General features: G+C 59.0%; 1 protein-coding gene across 10 annotated transcripts in view; it reads right to left on the reverse strand.

Annotated features, from left to right (window-relative positions):
- Positions 1-3231: 3231 nt before the first annotated feature.
- The window catches only part of RAP1GAP (RAP1 GTPase activating protein), a 49144-nt gene continuing 29886 nt past the window's right edge, over positions 3232-22489 (reverse strand). For 2 of the 10 annotated variants that reach the window (XM_058676415.1, XM_058676445.1), the window contains 20 exons: positions 22011-22196; positions 19887-19990; positions 19609-19687; positions 18790-18843; positions 17881-17964; positions 17585-17685; positions 17315-17444; positions 16242-16397; positions 14782-14853; positions 14198-14284; positions 13726-13863; positions 11547-11678; positions 9372-9449; positions 8450-8559; positions 7673-7786; positions 5996-6119; positions 5113-5215; positions 4715-4849; positions 4534-4560; positions 3232-4151 (listed from right to left, as the gene is read on the reverse strand). In XM_058676415.1, the coding sequence (XP_058532398.1) occupies positions 4734-4849; positions 5113-5215; positions 5996-6119; positions 7673-7786; positions 8450-8559; positions 9372-9449; positions 11547-11678; positions 13726-13863; positions 14198-14284; positions 14782-14853; positions 16242-16397; positions 17315-17444; positions 17585-17685; positions 17881-17964; positions 18790-18843; positions 19609-19687; positions 19887-19990; positions 22011-22196 (1968 nt within the window). In that variant the 3' untranslated portion in view covers positions 3232-4151; positions 4534-4560; positions 4715-4733. Of the gene's footprint in view, positions 4152-4533; positions 4561-4714; positions 4850-5112; positions 5216-5995; positions 6120-7672; positions 7787-8449; positions 8560-9371; positions 9450-11546; positions 11679-13725; positions 13864-14197; positions 14285-14781; positions 14854-16241; positions 16398-17314; positions 17445-17584; positions 17686-17880; positions 17965-18789; positions 18844-19608; positions 19688-19886; positions 19991-22010; positions 22225-22489 lie in introns of all 10 variants that reach the window. The other 8 variants (XM_058676418.1, XM_058676449.1, XM_058676465.1 and 5 more) reach the window with 5 other exon arrangements.

Consider the following 22489-nt stretch of genomic DNA (forward strand, 5'->3'; position numbering starts at 1 on the left):
CACTCCCTGCAGGCAGCAGCTGTGCCTCCCCCACTGGACTGGCAGGTAAAACCCTGCTGGACCCGAGAAAGCTCCCCCCCTGCCACCGGAGCTTCGCTGGATTGGTGTGCCAAATAAAACACAGGATGCCCAGTTCAATTTGAATCCCAGATAAACAAGGAATTATTTTCCAGTATAAGTATGTCCCAAATATTGCACGAGGTATACTTAAACTAAAAATTATCCCTTGTTTATGTGACATTCAAATTTAACTGGGCACCAAGTGTCTGTTTGCTAGGTCTGGCAACTCCATGGCTGAAGCTCCTTCCTCCTGCTGGCACCTGGCCTGCCCAGATGGCCCAGGTCATGCCTGCACCTGGTCCCTGCCTGCAGTCACGCTCCTGTTGGCTCTTGGGACCACTGCATTCCCCTCAAGTCCCACCTGCAAACCGGGCTCCCAGGTGGATGCCCCACCCCCACCTGCTGTGCCCCAACTATGCATTGTTGCATAGCATCCAGGCCCAGAGAGCTAGAGACAGGGCCAGGCTACAAGTGTCAGAGGCAGAGAGAGGCAGGAACATGGAGATGAGGGAAGCTGAGACAGCAGAGGGAGAGGACAATGGGCAGGACAGAGAGCCATGCTGAGCTGCAGGTCGCTGCCCAGAGCTGCCCGGGGAGACCACTGCAGAGGAGAGACAGGAGAGACAGGGACGGGGAAATTAGGTTTCCAAAGCCTCGATGTTGGGTCCCAGCCAGGCAGGGCCAGGGAGGCAACGTGGGGTTTCCAGCACCAGCAGGCATGGATTCGAGTCCATCCAGAGCCCAATCCCCGCTCTTGCCACTGTCCCCTGGTCATGTCTCCCAGGGGCACACACAGGGACATTCATGGCTTCCCAGAAGGGCCCATGGGGCAGCCAGAGTGGCTTTTAAAATTAGCCTCGCTAACCAGATCTGGCTATTTCAGAGGCTCCGTCCTGGGCTGTCCCCTTGGCAGCAGGGACAGGAGGGAGGGACCTGCACATTCCAGGGTCTCTGGCGAAGCACCCCCTATGGCCTGAGTGGCAGTAGATGGCTGGGACCTGTCCCCTGGCGCTGGGCCGGCCTGGGCCTGTGGCTGTTTCTTTGGCAAAGTTGCCCAGGGCAGGCCACAGATGTCCAGGGACACCCCAGCTGTTGGGGAGAGGAGAACCCCTCTTAGTGTGTCTGGGTTCCAGCTGGGCACTTGGCCAGCAGCCTGCAAACTGAGACTGACGTGGGAGGGGTCTCACTGTGGTACAAGTGAGGAAACCAGGGCTTGGTGACAAAGGGTGATCCCAGTGAAGGCAAAGAGACAGGGGCGTCCTCTGGGGCAGCCACTAGCTGCTGCCTCTGCTCCTGGCGCTGTTTCTGGGCAGAATCAATGCTCCCAGGAGCCTGGTGCCCCCCCACCCAACTCCTAATTCCCCCCTTGGATAAGTGTCCTGGCCCTACCCAGAGCCCAGGGTGAGCCCAGAGCTGGCGTGGGGACAAGAGCAACAGGGCCAGACACTTTGATCCCAGGAGCACATTCTTCTTCAGCCTCCCTGGCCCCACCTTGCAGTCCAGAAGGGTGGGGGACTGGCCTGAACCGCAGCCCAGAGGCCTTACCTTCCCCGCACAGAGCCTGGCACGGTGTGGACAGGGTAGGTGTCAGGACAGACCCTGCTGGTCAAGCAGCCCACCTGCTTCTGTCATCACAGACCCTGGCTGTGCCATCTTGGCTCTAGACAGAGCCAGAGAGTGGTGTGTGCACACACAGGGATGCCTAAGTCAGGGATGCTGAGGCTGCCACAGCTGACGGTTCCAAGGCCTCTGTGAGGCCCTGCCATGGTGTCCCGCGTGCACATGCCATGCACTTGGCCATGCCTATCTCCTTTGATGGCTTACCAAGAGCGAGGGCCGAGTCTCTCTCTGCCCAGCCATACCTGCCGTAGCTGGCTCTGGTGCTGCACAGGGCAGCTGGGGAGGTATGAGAGACAGACAGGTAAAGGCTAGGGCAGAGAGGGCTGCGAGCAGAGGCTGATGGGGTAGTTGGGTGGACTATTAGGGGATCTACCACGCCCAGGGCCGTGTAAGGCCCGTCCCAGGGAGGTACGGCTGGGGTTTGGGAGTGACTCACAGGCCTGGGTGGCCTGAGCCATCTGAGGGTCACCAGGGCCTGTGAGGAAAAGCATGGTCTTGGGATTCAGTGGGGACACTGGCGGGGAGGCCAGGCCATAGTCAATCCTAGGGGGTCCAGCTTGGTACTCACCCCAGGCTGTTGTTTGCCAACCCACCTCCCACGCCTGAGGATACCACTGAGGGTCTCCCTAGTGGTCCCTCTGTTCAGCTAGCTGCTCAGGTCCCCAATACCCTGTGCTCAGCCACCCTGGCAAAACAACAGCCCCTCAACGCCCTCCTCACTTTGCCACCTACCCTGCCCCCATGCTATCTCCACCAGCCACCATCGTTGCCTGGGTCCCCACTGCCCTCTGCCTCCAGTCCTAGCTCTGGTCAGGCCTCACCCTTGCCCAAGTCCCAGGCCACTCCCCCCATTCAGAACTGCTCACTGCCCTCCCCCATCCAGGTGTGCTATACAAACCATACCCTGGCACATGCAGTTCCCTGTCTCAGGGACACTTCCCTGAGCCTGCGCAGGAACGGGAGTTGAACCATGGCTGGGGTAGTAGGACTCCTGTCCAAGCTGCTCTCCCAGCTCACTATCCACCACCCTCTATTCCACTGCCTCAGCCCTAGGACCTTCTCAGGGCAATGACCTTGGCTGACTCAGGTCCATCCATCAGGGCACGATCCCTTGGCGCCCCCTGGTGGCCACACAAGGGGGCAATCTTGGCAATCCCTGACCATAAGCAGGGAAGAAACCACTGGTAGTTGAGCATCAGTTGTGTGCCGGGTGTTTGATCAGCACCAACTCATTCAGTCCTCACCATAAACCCTTGGAAGAGGCACAATTCCTCTTACTTAACGGAAGGGAAGACTGACAATCAGGGAGGGAAGTTTCTCCACACCACTCAGCAGGAGATGGTGCTAGGACTCAACCTTTGCAGCCTGACTCCAGGCTATGTGCCTCCCTGTGGGCGAGGGGGACAGGACAGGGTGAAGGAGGTCACAGGTCCTGCTGTGTGGCCCTGGGGGCGTCCCCAGACCCAGCAGCTTTACTGGGCACAGGCTTGCCCTTCCCCCAGCCCCAAGTGGTTTTAGCAGGGCGCACACAAAGCCATGTTCCACTCGGGGTACAATAGCGATAAATAGAATTTATTTTGTACAACTGTTACCAACGTACACATGGCCATGAGGGCTTCCAAAACAGGTAGTGCTGGAGGGTTGGCCTTGGGCGCCTAAAAAGTGTGGACAGACACACACAAGGGTGGGGACTCACGGTGGCCAGGCAGCAGAGAGCCTTTAGCCAGGGAGCCTGGGAGCATGGGATGGCAGGGGTGAAGCTGGGCGCTGGCTGATGAGCCAGGGGATCCCCTTTGCCATGAGGGGGTCACTCTCATCTGTCACGTGGAGGCAGTGGACAGGGTACTGGCAGATCTGTGGCAGAGCTTGAGGGTCCAGCAGGGGCAAGGGGCATAACCAGCTCCCTGCCCCCTCAGCCCACCTGGGGCCAGGGACTTGGAGAAGCAGCGAGTAGCGTTGAGGGGAAGCCCTGGGGGAGGACAAGCCTTCTCCTGGGACAGGTGCGTGGAATCACAGTTTTCAGGGACCTCTGAAATAATCTGTCTGTAGCAGAGATGACCAGAGAGGGAGAATGACTTGCTCAGAGTCACACAGCAGAACCCAAATTAGAAAGTGACCACTTTCACTCCAGTGGTCACTCCATCAGCACACTCCGAGGAAGGCTCCCCCTCTCCCACCTTGCTCCCCTGAGGCCGGAGGTCCCCCAGAGCTGATGGAGACCCCATGGGAGGGGTGAGCAGAACCTTACCCCAGCCCACACCCCCAGCCTGGGGGGTGGGGGTGAGGCTCACAGCTTCCAGGCTCCCAGGTCTGGATGGCTCTGCCCTGCAGAGACAGCCCAGGTTGGGGGGCCAGGGGAGGGAGGGAGCAGGAGGCCACCAGCGGCCGGTGCGGGCCTTGGGCGCAGAAGTCCCGTCCGCCTGAACTTGAACTTGACACAGCATCTTCAGCTTGTGCTTCTGCAGCCTCATCTGCAGGACACAGGGAGGTGGAGACCCCACAAACCAGGCGACCATGGCCTGGGAGGGGCCCAAACTCAGAGGCCCAGGCCCTTGCTCCTTCTGGCCCATGGGAGCAAGGGGCACAGGCCTCTCTCTGCCCAGGGGTCTCTATGTGCCTCTCCAGGTCCCATACATCAAGGACAGAAACAAGGTGACTTTTAGCAGCCCCATTGCACAAACAAGGAAACTGAGGCCCAGACAGGGGCCAGAGTTTGCCTGAAGATTTCAACCCTAACTGTGGCTTTCACCACAGATGGGTGACAGGAACAAGGAGGCAGCCCAAGCTCCGGTCCCACCCCTTCCCGCCTCCCCAGTCACTGAAGGGAGGAGGGGTTGACCTGCTCAGTCTCACCTGCAGGGGGTGGCCTGGCTAACAGCCCTGGGGCAGGCAGGCGGCAGGCAGGTGGCAGGACAGATGGAGATGTGGGGCAGGAGACAAAGGGAGACAGAAGTCACTCACTGAGCCCTGGCTAGACAAGTTGACCCCTGCAGTTCCGACTGGGTGCCTGAAGCCCCCTCTGCCCAGCACGTACCAGCCGGGACGTGTGCTGCTCAGACGTTTCCAGTTGAATCTTGATCTCGGGATAGGTAGGGTCCCCCGACTTGCCAGTGTCTGGGTGGGGTGACCGCGAGGGGCCTGGGGAGGAAGGCAGGAGGGAGCCACCTCACTGGCCATAGGAAGGTACCAGGGAGACGGGGAGTGGAGGGTTGGCACTGCTGCTCCCCACCAAGTCCCTCCTACAGGGATCCCCTCCCTTTCTTACCTTCCTCCCCACATAGCCAACCCACGCCAGACAGTGACCCACCCAGAGTGGACCAGGTCAGGGCAGTCCCATCCCAGCCCCACCCCAGGGTCAGAGGGACTGCATCAGCCATGACCCGCTCCCACTAATGGCAGGGGGAGCTTGGCACAAGCTGTGCTGGCTGCTACCTGGGGAGCTGCCATCGCTGGTGGTGCTGATGCTGTCCTCCAGCCACGTGCTGTAGATGAACGAGTCCCGCTTACGGGGCGTCCCCGAGGACGAGACACTCTCCTGGGGGGAGAGGGGAAGGTCAACCCCGGCCGCCTCTCTCCCTGGATGAACACCACAGCCCCACCCCTGTCTGTCCCTGCCAGGAGGGGGGTGCCCAGCAGGCTCTGCCCCCCTCCCAGGGAGACATCGGGAGGCAGAGCGGGGACAGGGACAGACCCGGCAGCCACTGCCACAGACGTCCTCCTGGACCAGACACTCTGACAGCAGGTATGCTCCCTGCCCTTGGGCGGTGAAACGCACCACACAGCTCTAGCCCAACTGTTTCTCCACCTTTTGGCTAAAGACCCAGTGCCCATTCTAGAACCAGGGTCCCACTGCTCTCTACGACCAAGAAGGGTGCGACAGGCTCTCTGGGAAAGTCGAAATGGGAAGAGAGGGGTCCTGTCCTGGGGCCAGAAAATCAAGCAGGGCTCTCAAGAGGAGGCATGGGAGACTCCATCAAGAAGGGCGTGTAGGAGTTAGCCAGGCGAAGGCGGGAGGAGGAGGTGGCAGGGAAGCAGAAGCAGCGCGTGCAGAGGAGTAGAGCGTCTCAAGTGGGAAGAGATGAGGCTGCGAAGGGGGGGCCGGCCCCATCGTCAGTCTCAGAGACAAGTGCCCCTGTGGCGGGCACTGGGGAGCCACGGAGGCTTGCAAGCAGGGCAGGGCGACTGCATTGCTCCTTTGGCCTGGGTCCCCTGATCACATCTCAGCCACACACCCAGACTCACACTTCTACCCAGAGCGCCTGCCCAGAACAAGGGGCGCCCTCCGGGCCTCTGGGGAGCCCCACAGGCGGCTCACCAGGCCTGTGTCGTCCCCGTCCACGCCCTCCGTCTCCTCCACCACGCTGGCGAAGCTGCTGGCACTGGACGAGGAGCGGGAGAAGTCCTTCAGCACCTCAGCTCTCTGGGCCGCTGTCTCCGCTCTGCCACACACAGCGCCATCAGCTAGCGCCCCCGAGCCCCTCCTGGGCCCAGCCCTCACCCCGCTCCTCCCTGCTCCCCAGGGGTCTCTGAGTCTGCCTGGCCTCCCCTGCAGCCTCGTCCACCTGCCTGGCCCTCCGCACACAGGGGTCTGCCCAGGTCTCTCTCCTGCCCAGGTCCAACTCCCTTAGCTCGGCATTGAATGGCAGCAAGGACCCGTGACGTGCACGTCACCTGGGGTGTTTATTCTGAGCCAGGCAGGGTCCTGAGTGCTTTCTGCAAAATTTTCTCCTTTCTATGGCTGTTAGACCTATCGTGCAGATGAGGACATGCTGAGGCCCAGTGAGCATGGCACATGGCCCAGGCTCACTCAGCTGCAGGAGGCATCCAGGCAAGACCCCAGTCTCTTTCTGTGCCCACCCCACAATAGTTGTTTTATGCTCAGGGCTTTGCTGTCTCCTGCCTGGAGCTTAACCCCTGCTTTCAAATTCTCCCAAAACAGATGCCTTTGAAAAACCATGGGACTGTTGCCATGGCATAGCTGGTTAAATTGCCATCTGTAGCACTGTCATCCCATATGATTGCTGGTTCAAGACCCAGCTAATCTACTTCAGTCCCTGCTAATTGTGCCTAGGAAAGCACAGGAAGATGGCCCAAGTTTTTGGGCCCCTACATCCACTGGGAGTGAACCAGTGGATGGAAGATCCTTCTCTACCTTTCAGAGAAATTGAATAAATTTAAAAAGAAAAAAAGAAGCCAGCAGGCCCTCTGGGATTCCTCCTGCCGGCTCTGGCTCCTGCGGGCCTGGCTTCTCCCGGTCCCTGGCATTCTCCCTGTTGGCCTGCCTGGCTTTTCAGTTCTCCACCAGCCCAGCAGCCTGGGGGGCCCAGCCCCCACCCATCGAGTGAGGAGCAGTTTCCTGACCGGCCTGCCTGCTGCACGCCTTCTCTCCCCAACCCATTCTCCGTAGCATCACAGCCAGCTTCAAGAAGTACCCCCAGCTGACATGAAGCCTCCCGAGAGCTCCTGTCACACTCAGGATCAAGTTCAAAGCCCTCACGTGGCCTCCAATGCAGTGGGCCAGCCCTGGCTCCCCCGTGTGACCTCGTTCCGACAGCTCCCTGTGCGACATCCACCCTGGCCCAGCCCCTCCGCTGCACCCTCGCCTCAGGGCTGTGGCACCTGTCAGTCTTTGCATTTGCAACCTCTTTTTTTGCCAGGCTGAGCCTCATTCAAACCTCAGCTCCTTGGCCGTGCCTCCCTGAGGACCCATTTTAAATCCCCCATCCCCTGGTTTTACACCCCCCTCTGCTGTGCCTCCCTTCCCTTGCCACTGCCACCATCTGGGCACAGCTTACAGGCTTATGTGATGCCTGCGAGCCAGACCACGTGCACAGTGCCCCCACACAGTCCACAGCTGGGCCCGAGGCCTGGCAGGCTCACAGCATTCAGCGGCTGTGTCCGGCTCCCGGGAAGCCCTGACCCAGGTGAGCGGGGCGGGGGGAGAAGACAAGACGAGCCCCTCCCCCTCAGCTGGGCTACCCCCAGCACCAACCTGTTCTTTGTCGTTGGCATCTCTGGGGAGCTCTGTGTAGATGAGTTCTCTGACTTGGGCTCCTGGGACACGTGCCCGCTGTCTGGGGTCTTCTGGCCAGCTGGGGGGCTCTCCCTGTGGGGCACAAGGGGCAGTAGGGGATTCAGCACCAGGGCTTCAGAGGTGGGAGAGAACTGACCCAGGGATGCCCAGGAAGGAGGCGGCAAGGCCGAAACTCGAACCGAGGGTTCACAGCCTTCTGGGCTCTGGGGCAGTGGGGACTGGGCTGGGCCATTAATGGTGCGTGCTTGGAGTACCAGACTCCTCCCTCCTGAGCTCTGCCCCTGTTTCAGCAGCTTCTGGCCATCGGCAGTATTCTCGTCCTATTTCTGAGATTGGGTTAGTGAGACTCAGAGAAGTATAGTGACTTGCCCATCATCACACAGCCCCAGCAGTGTGCAAAGGGAATTCACACCCAGGAACCAGCATCTGCTGACCTGGGCTTACAGGGAGGCACTCACCGACGCCAGCCACCCATCGCTTGCCTGGGAGCTGGCACTGGACGCTCACCCACACTGTGTGGGGTGGGGCCAGTACAAGAGGATCGGGGTTGGCCATACAGACCAGGGCTCGACTCCCACCTTTGCTCCTCAGGCCTACAGCTTCATGATGTCCAGGGGTCAGCAGAGCTGCTGCGTGGGTAAGGTGCTCCCCGACCCCAACACACACAAAGCAGGGACCCCACTGCAGTGGTCACTGCTCAGGCCAGGGAAGGGGCTGCCCGCACCCACCACCCACCTCTTCTCCTGCACCTCCTGGATGTTCTCAATGCCAATGGCGCTGCTGCGGCGCGAGCCAAATGGCCCCGACTTCTTCCTCGTGGGGCTTTTCCCGGGCACAATCAGCGACTGCAGGAGAGGCCCCGGCTCAGTGCCCACCTGCCCCGGGATCCTGGGTGTCCCCATGCCCTCCCGGGACTGTGCTTAGCCCTGAAACAGAGGCCATGAGCAGGCAAGCACAAGGGAAGATGTGCACCTCCAAGGCAGCCCTCCTGCTTCCCAGAAAGGATGGAAGGCCCAGAGAGGGCCAGGGCATGTCCTGAGGTCACACAGCAGGGCTGTACCCAGGGTCTCAGCCCAGGAAAGGGGCAGGAGCTGAGGGCCTGGGGATGGGGGGAGGGGGATGGATGGCACTAAGTGCTCAACATGGCCACCCCTCTTCTCCCCCTGCCTCAGGAAGGGCTGGGGGCAAGAGCCAGGCCTGTCCCTCTGGAATCTTCCAGCTCCCAAGCACACACCACGATGCATGCCCTGGGTCCTGGGAGCAGGCTCAGCAATTGGGGGAGGCTGAAAGGTGGGTCCCTAGAAAGCCTGGAGGGGCAAACTCCAGGCTGGTGCTTGATGGAGGGGAGTCAGGGAAGAGGGGAAGACAGTGCCCCATGGGAGCTGGCGACACTGGGTACATGCAGCTGGGCGTGGGGTCTTGGGGTACCAGATGCTGGCAGAGCCTGGGCCAGGGGTCCAGAAACCCCTATAGAGGGATGCCAGCTCTGGTTCAAAGCAGGTGCTGAGTGCCCTCAGGGCTGCCGGCCCCCAACCCCCACCCCCAATCCTGCACTCCTGGTGGGGAGGGGCATTTTTCCCAGTATGGCCTCCATCCTGAGAGCGAGCAGAGTGGCGCATGCAGGCGCCTCCATGGCCGGCGGCCCGCGGACGACAACCTCTTCCACGGTTCCTATGCCTATGGCACTGCCCCGGCGTCCGAATCTACTCGCGCTTTTCCCAGGAATAAGCAATGACTGGCAAGCAGCAAGGGTGGGGCAGAGAAAGAAACAGAGAGAGGGGTTGAGAAGGGGGATGGGATGGGCAGAAACAAAGAAGAGAGTGGTGGGGGCAGGGAAAGACATGGAGCCAGGGAAAGAGAGGGGAGAAGCAGGAGGAGACGGCCCGAGGACAGAGTTGCAGGCAGAACAGGGTCCATGTGCGAGAGCCAGCCAGAGATGGCATGCAAGACATGAGGGGACATGAAGGGGCCCCGACAGTGGGGTCAGGGACCCAGACACAGAGAAAGGGGCATAGCAGATACAGGGACAGGGAGAGTGAAGGGCAGGGGTGAAAGGGGCAGAGGCAGGGTAGGGAAGAGTAGCAGAAAAGAGGAGGCGATGTAGAGAGGGAGAGTTGTGCAAAAACAAAAACAGAAATGGGTCTGGTTACTGCCATGGTGGTGCCGCTGGCCTGGCCCTGTCCCCGGGGCCCCTCTGTGGCCACCCACAGGAGCCTGGGCCACTCCAGTGGGCAGGAGGGGAGTGGCTGGTTGTTCTTGGTTGGGGGAAATCAGGTCTGCTCCTCCCATGACAGTGGGCATGGTGACTGCTGGGTGGCAAAGGCCCTGCTGTGCTCCCCTGGCCAGGCCAGACCATGGGCAAGGGTGGGGGCTCCCTCCTGCCATATAACGCAGCCTCACAGCACCAAGCACAGAGCATGGCATGCAGCAGACAGTCAACAAGTGGTGAGTGAGCAGGTGGACAGAGGAACAGAGGTGGGTGGGGGATGGAGAGTGTGTTGATGACTGGGAGATGGATGGGTGGAAATGTGAGTGAGTTAACTGGAGGGATGGATGGATAGGTTGATGGTTGGGGAGAGATAGATGAATGGGTAGCTTGATGAGTGGGGTGGGTGAATGGATGCATGATGCATGGACGAAGAGGTGGCGGGGTTGAGGGAATGGGATGGATAGATGGGCTGATGGTTGGGTGGATGGGTGGATGGATGGATGGATGGGTGGATGGATGGGTGCATGGGTGGATGGATGGATGGGTGGATGGGTGGATGAGTGGATAGATGGGTGGATGGGCAGATGAGTGGATGAGTGGATGGGTGGATGAGTGGGTGATGGATGGGCGGGTGGATGGAAGGGTGGGTGGATGGGTTGGTGCGTGGGTAGTTGTGAGGATGGATGGATGGGTTTGCAGATGGTGGGGAAAGCAAAGCAGTGGGTGCAGTGTCCCAGAGCGCCCACTAGGTGGCGGAAAGCAGCCAGGCCTTACTCCTATTGGCCCAATACTACCAGAGCAACAGAATCCCAGAGACTGGCAGACAGGAACCACTCAGGAGCCGCCCAATCAGAAACCTGCTTCCCGACACCAAAGGCAGCTACAACCACAGAGGCTGTGGCTGCGGCAGACAGCAGTCCAAGGTGCTCACAGAGGAAATGCCCACACAGCAGCTCACTTTCTGACACAGAATAGGAATTCACTGACACCCAGGGCTTAGCATACACTTCCTGACACACAGTAGGTTCTCAGAGCAGCCCAGGGAAGGGCACACAGTAGGTGCTTACAGAGGTGATGCAGCCCAGGTCCTTACACACAGTAGGTTCTTACAGCAGCCCAAGGAAGGGTACACAGTAGGTGCTTACAGAATCGATGGCCACACAGCAGCCCAGGCCCTGACACACAGTAGGTACTGACAGGAACTCAGGCCAGGTCCACAGGAGGCGCTCACAGGGTGCAGATCCACATAGCTCCCAGAAACCCAAGATGTGACAGCAGGTGCCCACACAGCAGCCCAAGTCCCAGCACACGACGGACAGGAGGAGATACTCAGTGAGGAACACAACATGAGGCTGCTCGAGAGCTGAGCTGTGAGATGCCACCCCCGAAAAAAAAAGGGGGCCAGAGGAGGGGAGAGCCACACAGTGGGGCAGAGATTGCAGCTTTTAGCACCCCGGTGTCCTGGCTTGGGCACTTGACCCCTGTGGAGAGCAGTGGCTAGATGGAGTCTGAGCCCAGGATGGGCATGGGGACGACAGGGCTGTGGGCGGAGACCGGGCCAGGCCTCAGGAGCCAGGGGAGAGCTGAGGGCCCTGGGGAAGGGCAGGGGAGGGGGACACTCACTATTCCAGCTGCCTTGGCCAGGTCGGGGTTGTTGGGTGTGAAGCTCCCGCTGTGGCTGGTGGACACCGTGCTGGACTTCTTGTTGCTCAGCCCCATGGCATCCATGGACTGGCTGCGGCTCCGGATGACCCGCTGTGAGGTCAGGGGGTGCAGAGGCACAAGCTGTGGAGAGGCCTCCCCCCACCCCGGGAGCCCCTGGAGCCCAGAAGTCACCTGGTTTCACAAAAGGCAGGTACACATGGTACCCATGGGTGGGCTCAGCCCTGGTTCTGCCACTGCCTTGCTGGGTGGCCCTAGGCAAGTCACGCCACCTCTCTGAGCCCGAGCCATCGAGTACGGGGCCACTCCCAGGTGCAGAGCCTCGTCTTGCTGCGACCAGAGGGCTGCAGAAGATCACGGGGCACAGCCAGAAACTGCACTCCTCCCTTCTGGGGGCACCCAGAGACCTTCTCTCTTCCTTCCTCTGTTGTTTTACTCTCTTTTCCTTTCTTGCTTTTTTGAGACCAATCGATGCCATGAGTATTTCTTACTCAGTCACTTGATCTCCTATGCTGGGGTTTCTAGTACCATGCCCACTTTACATGTGATGGAACTGAGGCAGAGGTGAGCCCAGAACCTGTATGCCAGGCCCATGACCATGACTGTGGCCTCTGCTGCTGCCTCTGAGATATTAAATCCCCAGGTCAGGACCCCAGTTGGCACTCACAGACATGTGGCCACTGACGCCTTCCCCAAAGAGCACCCTCTTCCTCACCCCGGGGTAGAGGCAGGGGATAGCCAACAGGCTTCTCAGAATCCCTGGCCAACCCAGCCCCCTGCTTGTGGCCTGGGCAAGCAGCAAAGGATGGCCCAAAGCCTTGGGTCCCTGTATCTGTGTAGAAGACCTGGAAGCAGCTCCTGGCTCTTGGCTTTGGATCTGCTCAGCTCCAGCCATCGCAGCCATTTGGGGAGTGAACCAGCAGGTGGAAAATCCTCTCTCTTCTCTGTCTCTCCTTCTCCCTATAAATCTGCCTTTGTAATAAAAATAAATCTTAAAAAAAAAAAAAAAAGGAATCATTGGGCAGGCCAGCTGGTCAGCTAATCTTCTTACACAACCCCCAGGGTTCCAGCCTGATGGCCCGCCCTGGGGAGGGGAAGAAGTCAACCGTGTCTGGTTGAGGGCAGGAGGAGGGCTGTCCTGCTCCTATGGGGATAAAGAGAGGCCACCACCCGGGGCCCTGCAGCCTGGGGGAAGCCCAGGACCTGGACAAGACAGAGTTGCTGAGGCACAGAAGTGGGGGGGGGATAGGGAAGGGTGGATTGGTAGGGGGTTAGGAGGGAGGGGGTGGTGAACTGGGGAGGTGGGGGTGTGGAGGGAGGGAGATGGATTTGCTTTCTGACTTGCATGGTGCTAACCTCATTGCTTTGCAAATCACAAGCATGGGAGACAAGTTGTCACTGCCCTGCTCAATAGACAGGAAGCTGAGACACAGAATGCCCACGCTGGTAGTTGGCAGAGCTGGCATTCAAACCTAGGGAGCCAGGACTCTTACAGTAAGCTAAAGCAGGGCCACCCAGCAGCCACATCGGACGGTCTGAGAGTCCCTCAGTGCCCACTCCCCTTCTGGGATCTTTCTTCCTTTCCATCTGTCAGGGTAGCAGTCTCTTCCTTTCTCTGCCTGCTGTCACCCCTGGGACCAGCAGTATCAGAATTCCCAGTGGACTCAGCCACCGCCCAGGCTTAGGTCCTACTTCTGGCCATCAACTTCTCCTCAAGCAGAGCTGCACCTCACAACTCTCCCAGGTCCAAATTCCAGCCCAGACACAACCCCATCCCCAAATCTAACCTCAACTGAAGGCCTAAAGCCTAGATCCTTCGGCGCCACCTCCCCACTCCCGACTCCACCTCCAACAGAGGCCCGCCTCTAGCCACTCTACCCCTACTGCCCCAGACTCCACCTCTAGCCTCGCCACGCCCATACCCCACCCTACCCACGCCCACCGCCAACGTCCACCTCGAGCCACGCCCCTGCAGCAGTCTGCACCCGCTCCTCGCCCCACTGGCCACACCTCGGCCCCGGGGTTGCGACCACCTCTAGCCACCGCCCCACCCCCAAGGCTTTAGCCTCAGTCCCACGTTCCACCCAAGCCCCCGTTCCAGCGGAGCCCGTTGCTTGCTGCTCAGGCCCCTGCCCTTCACCTTGAAAGACTCGAAGAAGCCGCCACCGCCGCCGCCATTCTCCATCTTGTCCTCGTCCCCGCCCAGGCCCATCATGGACTGGCTGTGAATGTGCAGTTCCTCATACAGGGTCTCCAGGAGGGCGGCCCGGGTCCGCTCCTGGGGACCAGGATGGGGTGACATGAGAAGCCTCCTCATTGGCCCTGCCCCACAGTTCCAATCCTGGCCACCTTCTCTCTTCAGAGAGGAGGAGTGGGCAAGGCCCAGGCCCCAGAGGCTGGCTGGCTTCCCCTGGCCCCTTTAAGATGTAGCTTCACACTCCCACCCACCAGGCAACCCCCCGCCCGGCAATTCAGGTCACTTCCCGGCACTGTCCTCCCAAAGCTTCCTCCCCAGGGAGCCCCACACCAAGACCAAGGCGGACCCCACAGTCAGGCAGCAGGGCAGAAGATCTGGGAGGCAGGGGTTGGCTCAGCCACAACAGCTGCCTCACCTCCAGTTTGGCAAACTTCTCTGCCTTGTAGCAGGCGTATTCAGCATTGATCAGCTTTGTCAGCAAAAATTCTTGGAACTCAGGGCCCTGGGAGACCACAGTGGGGATGACAGGGGGGCGGGGGGCGTCAGATGACTCAGAAGCAAGAAGCTGACCCTGACAAGGCTGGGGACTGGGGCCCCCCCTCCTACCTCCCCAGCCTGGGTGCCATGAGAGGCCCCCATGCCCTTCATGGCCCTGTGTGGGCTGGGGTCTGCTCCTGCCTCTGTGGGGAGCTGAGGTCAAGGCCAGTAGACGGGATAGCGGGACCCCACCCCCACACTGGAGAAGGAAAACTTGAACAGCAGACAAGAGATGAGGAGAGGCAGGGTTGGCTTCAGAAAATAGAAAACAACCATGCAGTTGATTCTGTGATGTGGAAACACATCCTGTTTTAATCAAGATGGACAGCAATACCAGGCCCCAGCTATGTGGCTGGTGGGGCCCTGCGGGCTTTAGGACCCAATCAGGCAGAACCTGTTACCCTCAGCCCCTACCCGTTGGTCCTGTGTTGCCCATAACTGGGCCTGGGCACAGCCTCTCACCTTCCTAAACACAGCAGGGTCTGGGAGAGGGGGTCCAAAGAAGGGCACATCATCTCTTGCAGTGACAGAGACCTGGAAGACAGAGGGGCAACTGTTCCTGTGGAGGCCGGGCCTGTTCCGACCTACACAGCCAGGGCCCCCAGTTCCCAGTCCTGCCCCTCGGAAGGGAGGCACAGCCAAGTGACTGTTGCCAGGAGCAAGCCTTTCACCCAGGGGTTCTGTTCTACTCCGCCACCCTTGCCTTGTGGGTGGTGGGGTGCAGTAGGGTGAGGTGGGGGAGCTCAAGGATCTTAGGGTACAGCAAAGGCGGAGGAAGCAAAAGGAGGTCAAGGGGGCTTGTCCTTGGCCATACTGGCACCCAGGTTCTAGTCCCACATGTTCTACTTCTGATTTAGCTCCCTGCTAATGCGTCTGGAAAAAGCAGTGGAAGATGGCCTGGGTGCCTGGTTCCCTGCCTCTCACAGAAGAGACTTGGACAGAATCCCCGGCTCTTGGCTGCAGCCTTGCCCAACCCCCGGCTGTTGTAGTTGTTTGGGAAGTGAACCAATGGATTAAAAAGAAATCTTTAAAATAAATAAATAGGACCTGGTGCAGTAGCTTTAGTGGCTAAAGTTCTTGCCTCGCATGTGCCAGGATCCCATAGGGGCCCCAGTTTGTGTCCTGGCAGCTCCACTTCCCTTCTAGTTCCCTGCTTGCGGCCTGGGAAAGCAGCTGAGGACGACCCAAAGCCTTGGGATCCTGCACCCATGTGGGAGACCCCAGAGAAGCTCCTGGCTCTTGGCTTTGGATTGGCTCCGCTTTAGCCGTTGCAGCCACGTGTGGAATGAATCAGTGGATGGAAGATCTTTCTCTCTGTCTCTCCTTCTCTCTGTAAATCTAATTTTCCAGTAAAATAAATAGATCTTTTAAAAAAAAGATTTATTTTTTATTGGAAAGTCAGATATACAAAGAAGAGGAAAGACAGAGAGAAAGATCATCCATCCACTGATTCACTCCACAAGTGGCTGCAATGATCAGAACTGCGCTGATCCAAAGCCAGGAGCCAGGAACTTGTTCTGGGTCTCCCGCGTGGGTGCACGGTCCCAAGGCTTTGGAATGTCCTCGACTGCTTTCCCAGGCCACAAGCAGAGAGCTGGATGGGAAGTCGGGCTGCCAGGATTAAAACCAGCACACATATGGGATCCTGGCGCATACCAGGCGAGAACTTAAGCTGCTAGGCCACCACACCAGGCCAGAAAAAGTAAAGAAATCTTTAAGTAAATAAATAAAGGAAGTATAGGAGGCGATACCAGACTAGGACGCCCAGGAGGGTGACTGCTGCCTTGGAGAGGGTGTACTTTGGGGAGCAGCAAGGCATGATGGGAGTTTGTCATCACCACTGCCCTCCTTGTCCCCTGTTCACAGTTAGAGAAAGTGAGGCTGAGAGGCACTCCAGGGAGCCAGAGCCCCGGTTCACCCACCTTGTAGAGGGGGCCGTCGGGACCGCCGCCTTCGGCCTGCACCACCACGTAGGCGTGCAGGAAATTGGAGGCGATCATGTCAGGCACGAAGGGCGTGCTCTCATCCTGGAAGACCACTGCGACGATGTCATTGCCAATGTGCCGCTTCCGCTGCAACTGAGCACAGAGCCACAGGCCTTCACAGGGGGCATGAGTGTGGCGGGTACCCCTGACACTGCGGGAGGGTTGCAGGCAGGCAGGCAGGCAGGCAGCACGGCTGGGGAACGGCTGGGGAACAGCTCCCTTCCCAAAGGCGCAGACAGCTGGCTCTCAGGCTATTTCTGTTTCCTTGGAGTGGCCGAGGGAGAAGTGGCTTCCCGGCAGGGGCCCAGGGCCCAGGTCTCCCCGGCTCACTCCTTTCTAGGTGGCTTGAACGAGCGAGCCGCGCTCAGAGAAGACTCACACCGTAGACAAGAACAAGTCGCTCAAAGTAAGCAACGGCTATTCCCACTGTTATATCACCCTGCTGTCAACCTGGCCTGAGGGCCTGAGACAAGGCGACAGCCCCACAGGAAGTTCAGAAGAAGGTGACAGGTTTCTGAGTGCAGTTCACGGGACATGCCCTGCAACCCCCTTCCCCTCAGGCCCTTGTAAGAGCTACTGTCTGCACCAAGAACATTCCCCCTTCTTCTCTCACTTCTCTGCAGCCTGAGGTCAGTTTGTCGCAAAAGCCTTTCCTGTTCCCCACTTCTGCCAAGTCCAAGTGCCCCACCTGACACCACAGTGCCCATGGCTCCCCTGCAAGAGCACTGGCTCTCGCTACCTGAGTTCCTACCATGTACCCTCCTGCAGGCTCACCTGCCAGGGAGATGTTGTGAGCACCCCATCACCCCAGAGGGAGCTGAGGCCCTCCCAGCATCATAGCAGCCTGTCTCCCCTACCCCAACCAGGACCCACTCCTGGCAGGATGGGATAGCATCTTATGTCTGTCCCCAGGGCCAAGCACTGAGTCTGGCATGATGGACACTGAACAGGCAGGAAAATGAAAGGACAGGCGGACAGGTGGGAAGCAGGCGGACGAGTGCCCAGGCTACCTGCTGGGCGTCGCCTTCTGTGTAGGGCAGCTTGGTGGACACGTGAAACATGATCTCCTTGTTGCGGAAGTTGCAGTACACAGACTCGGTCCCCGTCTGCCCATGGGTCACGTCCAGACCTCCTCGGAACCTGTGCCCAGGCCACCCCCCCAGGGCCATGGCTCAGTCTCCAGCCCCAGCCAGGCCTCTGTGGGGCCAGGATGGGGACTCCCTCCCTGCCCAGGCGCATGGGTCAGCTGGGGCTCTGCTTAGCCCCCCACTCACACTCACCCCTTGAAGTCCTGCAGTTTGACCTTCTGGCCAAGGAATTCCAAGAACTCCACGAAGGCGGGGCTCTCCTCATTGGTGCTAAAGAGCTCTTCCTCGGAGGTCTGGGGACCACACAGAGGTGCCAAGGTCACGTAACTGGAGCTCCCAGCAGCCCACTCTCACCCAGATGGGCAGGCGGCTGAGGGGGCACCTCCAGTGGCCCCTGAGCCCTGGGCAGGGGCTCTGCCTTGCAGAGCTCTGCAGCCCCATTGTGAGAGCCAGGTGGGGTGGGGGCAGAGAGGAGGAGGGGCGCACACCTGCCCCAGCTTCTGATAAATGACTCCGAACTTGAAGTTATTGCTGATGACATGCTCATCGAAGGTGACGATGAGTCGGGAAGCCTGCGGGAGACAGAGGTGCAGACTGCAATGGCCAGGCTCCCACCCCCTCTCCCAGCCCTTACGAAATGCCAGGCACCGGGCTGGTTTCAGAGAGCTCCAGCAACACTGCTATGGGTGGCAGTCTGCTGGGTTCCCAGGCACAGGGTCACTGCTCTGGAGTTTTGCCATGAGCCCCTGCCCTGCCGCCACTCACTCTTCTTCACCCTTCTAGAACAACCAAGTCCCACCCATGTGCTGCGGTATCTCGCACAAGGTCTCCTTCTCACCGTGGGCCTCTCTACTGTAACCTAGAGGCGGGATTTGACTTCCCGAAGGTTCTTCCTTTAGAACACTTTTCCTAGAGGACACCACCCCCACCCCCCAGCAGACCTCACTCTGTGAATTCAGCAGGGCCACAGGGCTTGCATGGCTTGTCAGACAGAAGCCCCCGTCTCTATCCCACCTGTCCCAGTCCCTGGCAGCCAGCATCCCTCAGCAGAGCTGGAGTGCAACAGTGTGGACTGGGGGCCATGTTTACAGGCGTGTCCGTTACTATCTCTCCAGGCCTACTCGAGGGTCAGGAGGAAAAGCCAGTGGACAAGCAAGCCTTCTTGGGGCTCCCCAGGTAGCATGGTGACCCTCACTTTAAATGCTGGGCACCCCTTGGTAAAAAACACAGAACCTCTCTGTGGTTCCTCCTCCACAAACAGTGGACCTTGCAGGGTTATTATAAGGATTCAATGAGAGAACTTGGGGAAGATATCTAGTACAATTAGTGCCCAATAAACCCTCCATTCCCTCCTCAGCCACCCACCCTCAGGGAGCAGGGCCGGGATCCAGCCATACCTTGGGGTAGAGCACAGGGTAAAATCGATCCACATTGACGTCTTCACACACCAGCTGCAGGAGGTGAGGAAGGGGCGTGAGGTGGGGCCAGTGGGGACAGGAGGGACCTCCCGGGCTCACTGGCCAAGGCTGCAGAGGACAGCGGCAGAAAGGAAGAGGGAGGGGCCGTGCAGGGAACTACCAGAGCTACCATGGCACTTGGTGCTGGGTATGCAGTCCTGGAACTTGCTGCTGTCCAGAACAGGTGCAGAGAACCAGAGTCCCCTGGGGTCTGAGAGTGCCATAAAGAGGGCCTAAGGAGGCAGCCATGTGACGCAGTGGCTAAGGCGCCTCCTGGGAGGCCCGCAGCCCACATGGAGTGCCTGGTTTGTGTCCCGGCTCCCACGTCTCTGAACCAGCTTCCTGTTAATAAGCACCCTGGGAGATAGCAAGCATATTTGGTGTCCTGCCACCCGTGTGAGATACTCAGATTGAGTTCCAGGCTTCTGGCTTTGGCCTGGCACAGCCCTGACTGTGGTGAGAATTTGGGGAGTGAACCAGTGAGTGAAGATGTCTCCGTCTCTCTGTATCTTCCTTTCAAATGAAATGAAATGAAAACAAACAAACAAGTGAAAATAGAAATTAGAGTGCTAGAAGCACACAGGCAGGGGGCAGGAGCCCAGCATAGCCTAGGGGGCCAGGTAGACACAGTGGGCCTGGGACAGGTGGGTCCACAGAGATGGGCGGCAGCAGACAAGGATGTGCCAGGCCACATGGCACCCAGCCCTGGGCCCAACTGGGCACTGTGCCACGGGAAGCTCAAGGAAGCAGTGGTCTCACCTTGGCCATCTGGACCACATTGGGGAACTCAGTGAGGCAAGAGATGGGGATGACATCGTGGTAAGTCCGGCACTTGGTCCTGGAGGAGAAAGCCTCATGGTGAGGAGCTGGCTTATGGCAAAGTGAGAGGTCAGGGGAACCAGTCGGCATGACAGAACACCAGGCCTGGCTCAGGCACAGACTTTCTCTGGTCCTCAGTTAGGAGAGTGGGTGAGATTTGAGCCCAGCGGTCAGACTGTAGAACCTCTGCCCTCCCTGCTGTCCGCCACCGCCCTCACCTGAGCAGCAGCCGCAGGTGCTCTTGGTCCCCGATGACATCATACTTGAGCGAGAAGACAAGGTGGCCGAGGGCAGTGTCCAGCGAGTAGTAATTGAAATGCTCCTGGTGTGGGAGTGGGAGGGCAGGGCAGTGGGTGAGGCTGAGCCTGGAGTGGGATCCTCGCCAAGCAGCAGGTGTCACAACCAGGAGCAGATGCTCCAGCAGAGGGACCCACATTCAGATCCCTGCGCTGCCATCTGCCAGCTGGGCAGCCGGAGACGGTGACCCCACCACTCTGTGCCTCATTTACCCGGTCTCTAAAGTGGCAAAGAGACCATCTCCCTTGCTGGTGGCAGGGGCTGAAGGAAATGAAGTACCTTCAGTCCATGTCTGACAACCTCAACCTTGACTATCCAGCTTCTCACCCACATGGAGGCCATACCTGCACCTGCATATTCATTTCCCAGCATCTGCTCTCCACAGGGCTGGGCACACAGCAGGTGCCCAATAAGGAGAAAACCGCCTAGCTGGCTGCCTAACGTGTGGCTCTGTGGGCCTTGAAGCCAGGGCCGTGAGAAACAGGAAGTGAAACACCTCAGTATACACAGGGCGGCTGGCCAGGCAGGTTGCTACCCTCCTGTCCCTTGGGAGGAGACCAAGGGGGCATGAGGAGCGGCAGCAGCAGAGATGGCAGCCCCAGAACAGAGCCGTGCGACAACCCCAGGTGGGAAAGTCCCAAAGCAAGGGCTGGGAACACAGGGAAACACCATCCTCGCCAGACCCAGCTGCCCCTGGCAGTCCCAGCCCTGGGAGTGGAGCTGGCTCCCCGGCCACACCCACCCCAGGAATCATCCTGGAAGTCAGTCCTGTTCCAACATGAACAACTGTGCTCAGAGGCAGGGCAGATAGACGGGCGGGGTAGGAGGGTGAATCCTGCAAATCTGCAGGTGAGGGGTACCCTGGACCAACATGGGCCAGAAAATGTCCGCGGCCCTGCTTGGACACAGCGTGATATGCACAGGTGAGGAGGGACAGGCACTCAGCCAGGCCAGGGCCCCCATGGAGTAGATGCCTCCTGAGCCTGGTCAGACCACAGCACTAGACCCAGCCTGAGGCCATACAGCTTCCCAAGCCCCAAGGAGCTTTCCCTCACCCCCCAGGGACACACAGACACCCGCAGGCGAAGGACACACCCTCTCGCAGTGGGTCTCAAAGGAAGCTGGCTCAGTCCAGGCTCAGGTCCAGGCTCAGGACCGTGTGACCCTGACCGAGTCACGTCATCCCTCTGAGCTCCAGTTTCCTCTCCAGTGAGAACAGGAGCACCTGGCCTCCCAGCAGCTAACGTGGAGAACACACTGGGTGCCAGGCATGGCTCTCCATGCCACAGGTGTCCTTAAACAAAGTCCAAAATGTTCACAGTTCACAGAAAATGGAATAAAGAGAAACGCTGACTTTGGTTCGGATTTTTTCTTAAAAATTCTATGTGTCCTATGTTGCTATCACTCCCCATTTTTATAAATGGAGAAGTAGTTTCAAGGAAGTTATATCATGTACTTGTCCAAGGTCACACCAGCAGGGTCAAGATTCACAGCCAGGACTCCCAGCACCCTCAATACACTCCCCCATTTTTGGCTGCAAACTGACAGACACATTGCCAGCGCACACTCTCCCCTCCAGCTCCCACAACCTGCTCCAGGAATTCCCACAAACACCCCAGGCTGACACTCAGTAGACAGGGTCCCTGCTCTAGGGCTTCCATCAGGGCCTAGGTCTGCTGTGTTGGCTGAGTTGTAACTGGTACACAGAAAGGGCCATGCACATAGCTGGTGCTCACTATGCAGTCCCTGTGAGAGTTTCCTTTGCTTCCAACTCCTTACAAGCGCCTGTCTTTAAAGCCTTGCAACTGCCACAGGAAGTGGGTGTCAGGACCATCGCCACATTCATAGATGAGGAAACTGAGGCACAAATGAGAAGTTGACCATGCCACCAGACTGTCATTCATAATAAGTGTCTGTGAAATGAAGGAATGCTCCCTGCTTCCTAAGACCCAGAGCTGTGGGGCTGTCACCCAGGCCCAGGCATGGCTTCTGCTCTCTTGTGCTCCTGGCTCCCCAGCCAGCCCCCCGAGCAGTCACCCACTCACCTTGCCAAGAAAATGCTTCCGGTAGATGCGGGCTGTGGGGTTGCACTCTAATTTCACCTTGGCTGTGGGTGACTGCAGCGGCTCTGTCTCGGGGATGCTGGTGATTTCATGGTTGGTGCCTTCAATCCAGTAGCCCCCAAACTGGGGCAGCAGGATGAGGGGGAAGGGCCCTTCTCGTCCTAGGACCTGAAGGGGCACTCTGCTGAGAGCCACCCTATCCTGTTCCCCATGGCAGCGGGGAGAGGCAAGTCCAAGACACCCTCCCAATCCAGACCCAGGGCCACTTTTGCTGGTGGCTAAGGAGGCCTAGGGGACAACACAGAGCCTACATGGCCTCCAGGGTTTGCATCCTGCCCACCCCCATTTAGTGTCTGCCCCAGTCCTTTCCCTGTCCCCCGCCCACCACCCATGCCACCCCAGACCCAGACAGCCTTGAGCCCTGTGTCCCAATCTGAGAAGGGCATCCCAGGCAGGTAGTG

Source organism: Ochotona princeps, chromosome 2 (genome assembly GCF_030435755.1).
Source record: "Ochotona princeps isolate mOchPri1 chromosome 2, mOchPri1.hap1, whole genome shotgun sequence".
Classification (NCBI taxonomy): domain Eukaryota; kingdom Metazoa; phylum Chordata; class Mammalia; order Lagomorpha; family Ochotonidae; genus Ochotona; species Ochotona princeps.